Here is a 10,983-nt window from a genome sequence, read left to right as displayed (position 1 = left end):
TTCCTTTTCTGGAGCTTCGGTAAAGCTACCTTTACCTACTTCTTCCTCACACTCTAAATCAGGGATTTCAAAGTGGGACTGAAGAGACTGTAGAAAAGGGAAAACACTTTCTCAGAGGAGTTGCTGCTCCGTGCACCATGCACACGGAGATGGCATTTCCGTTAAACAGACCAGCCACGGTTAGGTGGCAGTTGCAGGTTGAGAAGGTTTTGTGCCATCCTGGTCCTGAGCAGATGTGCGGAATGGTGGCCATGATGTGCAGGTAGGAAATTAGGATTAAGTCTAAAGGGAAGGGGAGGAAGCACACACAAACAGCGAAGATCAGGACTTCACAGACACTAGTGTCAGTGTAAGCCAGCTTTAAGACAACAAGGATTTCACAGAAGTAGTGGTCAGCCTCAGAGGGACCACAAAAAAGACAGGTGTAAAGCCAGAGAGGCTTTCAGTGTACCAAATATGAACCCAAAAGCACAGGAAAATGCTGCAAGGGTGAGGCACATAATGAGGGCATAGCAGAGGGGATGACAAATTGCCACACAGCGATCATAAGGCATCATAGCCAGCAGCACACGCTCTGTAAGAGCAAAGATTAAACAAAGGTGTATCTGTGTCCCACACCCAGCAAAAGAGATGGTCCTGCCTTGTCCAACAAGGTTCCTCAGCATATAGAGGATGTTCTTGGAGGCATAATACATGTCCAGGATGGAGAAATGGCAGAGGAAGTAGTAGGTGGGGCTGTGGAAGTGGTAGTCCAGGCAGATAAGCACAAAGGCAAGCACATATCCCATCAGAGTGGCGCAGCAGAGGACAGAGAAAAGACTAAAAAAGGCAGAGCCACAGGGCTGGATTGCTGGAGAACCCTAGCAGGATGAATTCTGTGACAGTTGTTTCATCCTGCATGCTGTGCTGGAGGTGAGGCAGCGCAAACCATGGCCACAGAGATCTGGAAGGGAAGGTGCAAGGAGAAGGACAGAAAATGGAGAGTTTTCCTAAGATGTTGTGTCCTTTTCTCTTTATACCACATCTCCCTTCTCCCTGGTTTTCCCTCTGACTCCAGCGGAAGGGACACTGTTTTGATCACCAACAAGCAGTAAAAAAACTAAAGCACACGAAGGACAGGGAGGTGATTCAGGGCAGCCAGCATGGCTTCACCAGAGGCAAGTCCTGCCTCACCCCAAGGCAAGAATCTGCCCCACTGACCACAACCCTCAGAGCTCATTTCGCCTCACTGTCCAATCACCCAACCCAATCACGCTCCTCTTGTGGGACCTATGTTTTGCTTGCGGAGCTATTAGACACGTCATCTCCATAGTTCTGTGTAAGGAGGGAGGCAACTCAGAGCTTGAGGCCATGTTTTCTCACGGACAGAAGAAATTACAGAAAGCAACAACAAAATGCCTAATGTTACCTGGTGTCCTTCCCTTTCTTCCCCAACAATTGGAACTGATGAGGGAATTTGTTCTCCAACAGTTTTCAAGTCTTTGCAGTGCTGTTAAGGCTGGGTCTTGCACTATTTTCACACAGGTTATCCTCAGTTCTCTTCCAGAGAAAATCCAGTTTCTTTTATAAGCATCTGTACCGGCCAGAAGCTTTTCCAAACTAAAGTCCTTGTAGCGTTGTAGGATAAAATGAAAAAAACCCAAAAGAAAACAGGGGAGAAGTTGTGCTTTAAATCTCAATACTTTGTTCCGAGTTTCCCTGAAGTGAAAAAAAAACGACCAACCAACCAACAAAAACCCCCTAGGTTCTCTACAGTGCATTTTGTAGGAAGGCTCAGTGGGAATGCTTCTGGAAAGGGGAGGCAATCTTTTATTTTCAGCAAAACTGTTTTCACTCATGCTCCTTCTGCCATGCATTTCACTCTCACATTCTCTCATATTCACAAAGCCAAGACATGTTTCTCCAAATAGTCTGAGAAGCAATAATAGTACCAAAGAGGAGAGCTGCTAGCAGCTGCTGAGTTCTCATCGTATCTCTGGAGGTTCTTCTTGATTGGCAATCATTATTAATTATTGTTGAATTTTGGTTGCATCTCTTGCATGTTCCATGAGTAGATGCACTGAGATCTTTTGTCTGGCTATCCTCCCTTGCTCTATGCAAGTCAGAGGGAAAAATCACTGAGTCTCAATATTCTTTATTTTCCCACTGGAGTATTTTATGGCTGCAATCCAGATTTTCAGCTCTTGGTCACCTCCTTTTGCCCTTGCTCACCTTACTTTTATGGCTTCAAAACGATGTGGTCCTCGTTCTCTGCTTATTTGAATGACAGCCTTCCACACCAACTAAGGCACGTGATGCCTTTAGCTCGTGTTCCGTTCTTCATTCAGATGCCTCTTCACACACATTTCCATCCTGATGCTGTTCATTCCAAACTCGAGGTTTCTGTTACAATTACCTATGGTTCAAGACAGTGTTTGCCTCAGAAAAACAAACAGGGCACATGTGGGTAGCTTTGCATTGCTTTGGATGCCAACTGTAGAAAGCTCACTTGTAGGGGACCTGCAAGCAAATGCACCATGTAATTGAAAAGTAGAGTTTCCTAGAAAACACACTTTTTGTGGCATAGCATTTAAACCGGCAGGATTTCATACTTAAAAATGCATCCTATGCTTAGCCATTATTAATTATTTTAAAACTACACTAAGGTATAGTACAATAGTATAGTAACTTGAGGATACTATCGTTTGTTACTAGAAAGTTACCACACAGAAACTGAATACAGCGTGAGATACCATGTGCTGACTTTTAAACCAATGTACAGTACTCCATAGCTAATCACTGCAGAGGTTTTATTTAGGTAAGACCAAGAGTGTAGGAAAGATGAAACAGGAATTAAGGTCTTAAGACGAGTATTTTCTTTTCCCCTGTGTCCTGCTCATAACTGCCTGTAGCACAGACATCAGAGAAGCTTGTCTTTGTAGGACAGTGAAACAACCAGGAATCTCGCAAAGGAAAAAAAGGGACTCCGCATAGTCTCAGCATTGACCTACTGTACTGCCACCTTCTGGTCCTAGAACCAGAGAATACTAGAATCCGTTTAGGTTGGAAGAGCATAGAGTTCGGCCATAAACGTGATGATATCATGTCCAGCATGGAAATGGTTTCAAGCTGCACCAAGGGAGGTTCAGGCTGGATGCTAGGAGATACTTCCTCACCTCCCCATGAGAGAAAATGACAGCACAAGAGGAAATGACCTCAAGTGCCAGTAGGGGAGATTTAGATTGGATATTATGTAACACTTCTATACAGTAAGTGGTAAGGCATTGGGAGAGGCTGCCCAGGGAAGTGGTGAAATAACAGTCCCTGCAGTGTTCAAAAAACATGCAGACATAGTACTCTGGGACATGGTTTAGTGTGCATGGTGGTGTTGGGTGACAGTTGGACTTGATAATCTGAGAGGTCTTCTCCAACCTTAAGGATTCTATGAATCCATGAACAGATAAGACACTTTCTTCATTCAACCTTGTCCAGCTAACATGTTTCAGATATAATTTCCAGTGGAGAAAAGTGGAGAGCTCATTCGCAAAGGACGATGGCAGTGAGGATGATGCCAGTGAGGATGATGCCAGTGAGGGCGATGTCAGCAATGGCAGGTGAGGACACAAAGGAAGTCCTTTCCGATTGGTCCCTGCCACCCAATGAGAGAGCTTACTCCTGTTGCCCAGGACCAGAACCTGCCCAGGAGAGGACCTGAGCCTTCAGTTGTGGCCTTCCTGCCCCAGACAACACTTGGCCAGGCCAGCAAGGACAGGTGGAGGCAAGCCAAGCCCAGACACAGGACCCACCAGTGCATGGTCAGCAAGGAAAACCAGCACAGGTGTGCAAGGCAGGCAGGGCTGAGGAAGGCACAGCACAAAGCCAGTTATGAGCAGCATGTTCAGAGCAGAGGAGGACACCACGGTGTCTGAGGAGGAGAGTGAGCCCGAGGTGACACTTTCTGGGAGCCTTCCTGGAGGCAGCGAAGCGAGAGCCAAAAGGAGCCGCTTCTCCCGGTCCTCCCGGGCAGGGCTGCTCTTCCCTGTGAGTCGCGTAGATGGGCAGCTGCGCAGGGGACGCTTTGCCGGGCGCTTGGCAGCCAGGGCCCCTGTCTATCTGGCTGCGGTGCTGCAGTGTGTGACGCACAAGGCCCTGGACGTGGCTGGCAAGATTGCCAAGCGGAGCAAGCAGCAGCGCATTGCTCCAGCACACTTGCAGCTGGCGGCGCAGAAGAGCTCTCAACTCCACAAGCTCCTGCACGCAGACATCTTCGGGAACCATGGGAGGGCTGTCCCCAAGAGCCGGCGTGTGGCCTCACCCTCCAGAAAGAAGACAGCCAGCAGGAACAAGAGATGCCCTGGGCAAAGAGCTGCACCTGGTCATGCCAGAGCTGCGGTCAAGTGAGAAGAGACCCACGCTGGCAAGGCAAGGCAAGGGCTGCCACGTGGGCAAGGCTCTTGCCAAATCCAGCCCTATGGGCTAGGGGAACAATAAAAAAGATTTTGCAACTCCATATGTGATATTGGGCTTTTTGTGTCATGTGTTTGGGTAGTGTCTCCTGGCTGGACAAGGGCACATAGATAGACACAGGCAGAAAGCTCTGCAAAGGGAGACTGTAGAGAATCACAGAATCATTTTGGTTGGAAAAGTCCCTTTAAGATCATTGAGTCCAAGCCTTGCAGAGAAGTAGGATGGCAAATTGTCTGGAGGGCAACCTGCCTGGAGAGTTCTATTCCCACCCACCCAAGCACCAGCCCGGTTCCAGCCCCATCCCAATTCCAGCCTCTCCTTCGCCAGTCCCACTGCCACAGCTGGCTTCATTCTCTCCAACCTGAGCAATATCCCAATTCCTGCCCCGGCCCCAGCACCGTCCCATCTCGGCCCCATTCACGGTCCCTCCCACCCTTGCGCAGCCGCACCCACTGCCCCACTCCCGCCGACGGCAGCACAGGTCCAGCAGCAGCCCGACCGCCCCCATCTCAAGCGCCGCCTACCACTGCACCACGTCGGCCCAATATCAACCCACAGCGCCAGCTGCGCCCACCCCAGGTCCCCTCCCATTCCCGCTCGCCCCAGCCCCAAGCCTGCGGCTTCCAGGTGAAAGTGCAGGTGCACAGTCCGTAACCCCTGGGACCTCCCAGCGCTGACCGAGACGAAGAGCTTCGTGCCTGAGTTTCTACGAAATCCTGCAACGAACGAGCCGTGTCACCTTTTCGTAGCAGTCTTGAGCGGAATGCACTTGCCCATAGAAACCACAGCACATCTTCCCTTACGGTATGTGTGCCCTTCGTTTCTCTTACCTCTCTTCCCGTGGAGTCCCAGAGAAAACTAACTTCAGCCTAGACATATAGGATAGGTACTTAACAGCCATAAGTCCTGGCTGTGTGGAAATAAGCAGGAAAAGTGGGATGAAATGACTAACAGTCACTGTCAGAAAACAGCTTATCCTGCCTTTCCAGGGTCTCTGCTAGGGGCATGCCTGATGGGAAGATCCCAGGAGAAGGCCTATCCTTGTGTTTTTCACCTGAAAGAGAGTCAGGCAGTGTGCTCAGGTTGGATCAGAAACATGAGGGCTCTCCAAGAGCCATGGAAAGAGTGATGTGGAAGATCTGGCTGCTGGCTCTGCACGGGCAGGCAGATGTGGGAACTGGTGTGGTGGCTGTGATGAGCCCAAACGCTTTCCTGCCCTCCCCATTCAGGAAGGGCAAAGACAGCTGGACTGCAGGGCACTTGCTATCATATTCCCCTTTGAGACAGCACAGAAGGAACCACGGGGGCCCTATACTCTTCTAGAGACATTCACCCTCACAGCCTGAGTCCATCCTTTGAGGATCAGATCCCTACTTCCTCTCTGGGGTGGTGGGAAGATCAACATCCTCCGTGCATGAGATCATTTCAGAAATGCGGAGTGTTTGCAAATAGCTGTACCACTAGCAGGAATGCACTCATTTTGTTTGGCTTCTGTATTAATAATAACTTTTTGTTGCTTTCCAATTTCACCAGAGTTCTGAATTTTATTGCCTTAATGCAATAAAATATCTCCCCTCAGCCTCCTCTTCCCCAGACTGAACAACCCCAGCTCCCTCAGACGCACCTCATAGGTCATGTGCTCCAGGCCCTTCAAAGCCTTTTTGCCCTTCTCTGAATGCGCTCCAGAACCTCAGTGCCCCTGTTGTAGTGAGGGGCCCAGAACTGAACAAAAGGTCTACCTTTACAATTAAGAGCAAATATCCCATCCCTGCTGTCCTATGACTTGAACAGCCTGGGTAAGATACCAAATATTGTGGGAGACTCCAAGCATAAACACTTTTATGAAGCCACAACAGAAATTAAAATTTGTTCTTGAGTTGTTCTGCTCGTAAAGATCACCGGTCTATTAACGGTATCACTGTTTTCTAGTTGTTGGGAAAGTATGGGTCTGCAGCTTGGCTTTTACACCAGCTCTCATGGAGGAGCTTTAGATTGGATATTACTAAAAATTTCTTTGTGAAATGGGTTGTCAAGCATTGGAACAGGCTCCCCAGGAACGGGTGGAGTCACCATCAGTGGAGATGCTCAAAAGATGTGTAGATGTGCTGTTGAGGGCCATGGTTTGGTGGTGGACATGATATCATCACGTTTATGGCCGAACTCTATGCTCTTCCAACCTAAACGGATTCTAGTATTCTCTGGTTCTAGGACCAGAAGGTGGCAGTACAGTAGGTCAATGCTGAGACTATGCGGAGTCCCTTTTTTTCCTTTGCGAGATTCCTGGTTGTTTCACTGTCCTACAAAGACAAGCTTCTCTGATGTCTGTGCTACAGGCAGTTATGAGCAGGACACAGGGGAAAAGAAAATACTCGTCTTAAGACCTTAATTCCTGTTTCATCTTTCCTACACTCTTGGTCTTACCTAAATAAAACCTCTGCAGTGATTAGCTATGGAGTACTGTACACTGGTTTAAAAGTCAGCACATGGTATCTCACGCTGTATTCAGTTTCTGTGTGGTAACTTTCTAGTAACAAACGATAGTATCCTCAAGTTACTATACTATTGTACTATACCTTAGTGTAGTTTTAAAATAATTAATAATGGCTAAGCATAGGATGCATTTTTAAGTATGAAATCCTGCCGGTTTAAATGCTATGCCACAAAAAGTGTGTTTTCTAGGAAACTCTACTTTTCAATTACATGGTGCATTTGCTTGCAGGTCCCCTACAAGTGAGCTTTCTACAGTTGGCATTCAAAGCAATGCAAAGCTACCCACATGTGCCCTGTTTGTTTTTCTGAGGCAAACACTGTCTTGAACCGTAGGTAATTGTAAGAGAAACCTCGAGTTTGGAATGAACAGCATCAGGATGGAAATATGTGTGAAGAGGCATCTGAATGAAGAACGGAACACGAGCTAAAGGCATCACGTGCCTTAGTTGGTGTGGAAGGCTGTCATTCAAATAAGCAGAGAACGAGGACCACATCATTTTGAAGCCATAAAAGTAAGGTGAGCAAGGGCAAAAGGAGGTGACCAAGAGCTGAAAATCTGGATTGCAGCCATAAAATACTCCAGTGGGAAAATAAAGAATATTGAGACTCAGTAATTTTTCCCTCTGACTTGCATAGAGCAAGGGAGGATAGCCAGACAAAAGATCTCAGTGCATCTACTCATGGAACATGCAAGAGATGCAACCAAAATTCAACAATAATTAATAATGATTGCCAATCAAGAAGAACCTCCAGAGATACGATGAGAACTCAGCAGCTGCTAGCAGCTCTCCTCTTTGGTACTATTATTGCTTCTCAGACTATTTGGAGAAACATGTCTTGGCTTTGTGAATATGAGAGAATGTGAGAGTGAAATGCATGGCAGAAGGAGCATGAGTGAAAACAGTTTTGCTGAAAATAAAAGATTGCCTCCCCTTTCCAGAAGCATTCCCACTGAGCCTTCCTACAAAATGCACTGTAGAGAACCTAGGGGGTTTTTGTTGGTTGGTTGGTCGTTTTTTTTTCACTTCAGGGAAACTCGGAACAAAGTATTGAGATTTAAAGCACAACTTCTCCCCTGTTTTCTTTTGGGTTTTTTTCATTTTATCCTACAACGCTACAAGGACTTTAGTTTGGAAAAGCTTCTGGCCGGTACAGATGCTTATAAAAGAAACTGGATTTTCTCTGGAAGAGAACTGAGGATAACCTGTGTGAAAATAGTGCAAGACCCAGCCTTAACAGCACTGCAAAGACTTGAAAACTGTTGGAGAACAAATTCCCTCATCAGTTCCAATTGTTGGGGAAGAAAGGGAAGGACACCAGGTAACATTAGGCATTTTGTTGTTGCTTTCTGTAATTTCTTCTGTCCGTGAGAAAACATGGCCTCAAGCTCTGAGTTGCCTCCCTCCTTACACAGAACTATGGAGATGACGTGTCTAATAGCTCCGCAAGCAAAACATAGGTCCCACAAGAGAAGCGTGATTGGGTTGGGTGATTGGACAGTGAGGCGAAATGAGCTCTGAGGGTTGTGGTCAGTGGGGCAGATTCTTGCCTTGGGGTGAGGCAGGACTTGCCTCTGGTGAAGCCATGCTGGCTGCCCTGAATCACCTCCCTGTCCTTCGTGTGCTTTAGTTTTTTTACTGCTTGTTGGTGATCAAAACAGTGTCCCTTCCGCTGGAGTCAGAGGGAAAACCAGGGAGAAGGGAGATGTGGTATAAAGAGAAAAGGACACAACATCTTAGGAAAACTCTCCATTTTCTGTCCTTCTCCTTGCACCTTCCCTTCCAGATCTCTGTGGCCATGGTTTGCGCTGCCTCACCTCCAGCACAGCATGCAGGATGAAACAACTGTCACAGAATTCATCCTGCTAGGGTTCTCCAGCAATCCAGCCCTGTGGCTCTGCCTTTTTTAGTCTTTTCTCTGTCCTGGGCTGCGCCACTCTGATGGGATATGTGCTTGCCTTTGTGCTTATCTGCCTGGACTACCACTTCCACAGCCCCACCTACTACTTCCTCTGCCATTTCTCCATCCTGGACATGTATTATGCCTCCAAGAACATCCTCTATATGCTGAGGAACCTTGTTGGACAAGGCAGGACCATCTCTTTTGCTGGGTGTGGGACACAGATACACCTTTGTTTAATCTTTGCTCTTACAGAGCGTGTGCTGCTGGCTATGATGCCTTATGATCGCTGTGTGGCAATTTGTCATCCCCTCTGCTATGCCCTCATTATGTGCCTCACCCTTGCAGCATTTTCCTGTGCTTTTGGGTTCATATTTGGTACACTGAAAGCCTCTCTGGCTTTACACCTGTCTTTTTTGTGGTCCCTCTGAGGCTGACCACTACTTCTGTGAAATCCTTGTTGTCTTAAAGCTGGCTTACACTGACACTAGTGTCTGTGAAGTCCTGATCTTCGCTGTTTGTGTGTGCTTCCTCCCCTTCCCTTTAGACTTAATCCTAATTTCCTACCTGCACATCATGGCCACCATTCCGCACATCTGCTCAGGACCAGGATGGCACAAAACCTTCTCAACCTGCAACTGCCACCTAACCGTGGCTGGTCTGTTTAACGGAAATGCCATCTCCGAGTGCATGGTGCATGGAGCAGCAACTCCTCTGAGAAAGTGTTTTCCCTTTTCTACAGTCTCTTCAGTCCCACTTTGAAATCCCTGATTTAGAGTGTGAGGAAGAAGTAGGTAAAGGTAGCTTTACCGAAGCTCCAGAAAAGGAACAGAGTCTTTCATTCTATGTAGTTCAGGCTCTAGGCTTTCACCTGTCCCTTGTCTTTCTACTCTGTCTTCTTGAGCTTTTTGGGTATTTCTCACTGAATTTGAAGTGTTTAAAACATAACACAAGATATTATCCAATTATATTTGTCCTTGTTTCTCTCTACAGTTTAGCAAAGATCAAAACAAACCCAACTAATTATTATTTCTTTTATTCAAAATAACAAATTACTCTTCCTCATAAGTAGCCATCCTAGGCAGGCAGCATGTTCTACCACAACTACCGATTCAGCTGGAAGAAAAAAACCAGTTTGTCTTGCTGGTCCTAAATATCCTTCAGAACAAGCTAGTGTGTAGCAGACTTTTTTGTGAGTGTGTCCGTTGATCTAATAGGATATTATTTTCTCCTACCATATTTGTATTGCACAGCATCACAGAATGTTAGGGGTTGGAAGGGACCTCTGAAAATCATTTAGTCCAACATCACTGCTAGAGCAGGTTCACCTAGATCAGGTTGCTACACATGGTTAGTAAACCATCTGCATGAGTCCATTCTTATTTGAGTCCTGGTGAAGCTGGTCTTTTTCTACTGAACATGAGAAAAGCAGAACTGAAAACCAGAAAGAGCACCTGAAAATCCAACCACTCAGAGCTGTCTTTTAAAGCTAGACACTCATTGCGTCTGGTTTTAGAACACTTGAGAGAACTGAGGGGCCACTTGGTGTGAGACTGAGGAACACCTGGCCTGTAGGGCCAAACAAGCCCAGCACAAAACCCAGACAGGCCTTGATGTGTCTAGACATGGTCCCCTTTCCCTGCTCCTTCCTGCAGAAAGTTGGGGTAACGTGGGAAAAGGAGCAAAGGGGACAGAACCATGCGTGTCTGGTAAACAAGTTTGCTTCTGGGGTGAGAGCACATGTACCGGCCACTGCTCCTCCCTGACCAGCTCTTATGTTTCTGCCTTTTATGACCACAGCCTGGCAGAATCCCTTTTCATTGGGTAACTATGTGCTGGCTTCAGTTGTCCTATTGGCCCAGTTGAATCTCGGGCAAGATATATATACAGGCCGATTTCCAGTTGCCCTTGCCTTGCTCCAACCTTGCTTAAGCCTTGCTTAAGCCTTGCTTGAACCTGATTGGACCTATCTTGCTTGAAGTTGCCTCAAGTTGCCTTGCTCTGCCTTGAGTGCCTGGTCCAGAGCCTGGGATAAAAGCCTCGAGCCTACAGATCCTGCAAGCCAGAGAAGCCACGAGCTTAGGAGCCAGAGCCAAGCCTGCTTCCCTTTGCAACCAGAATTTGCTGTGCCTCAGTTTACCCAGGACA

The 10,983-nt window shown here is 47.2% G+C and overlaps 1 protein-coding gene and 1 pseudogene across 1 annotated transcript; one reads left to right on the top strand and one right to left on the bottom strand.

Moving 5' to 3' along the window:
* Nucleotides 1-67: 67 nt before the first annotated feature.
* On the bottom strand, nt 68-788 carry LOC128973426 (olfactory receptor 2A2-like). Its single transcript, XM_054389772.1, is given in 2 exon segments — nt 68-418; nt 420-788. Coding segments are annotated over 2 exon segments (720 nt in total).
* An 8,088-nt stretch (nt 789-8,876) lies between these two features.
* On the top strand, nt 8,877-9,686 carry LOC128973329 (olfactory receptor 2A2-like; annotated as a pseudogene).
* Nucleotides 9,687-10,983: the final 1,297 nt, after the last annotated feature.

The sequence above is a fragment of the Indicator indicator genome, chromosome 1, assembly GCF_027791375.1.
Source record: "Indicator indicator isolate 239-I01 chromosome 1, UM_Iind_1.1, whole genome shotgun sequence".
NCBI lineage: Eukaryota > Metazoa > Chordata > Aves > Piciformes > Indicatoridae > Indicator > Indicator indicator.
This window is presented reverse-complemented; position numbering and strand designations above follow the sequence as displayed.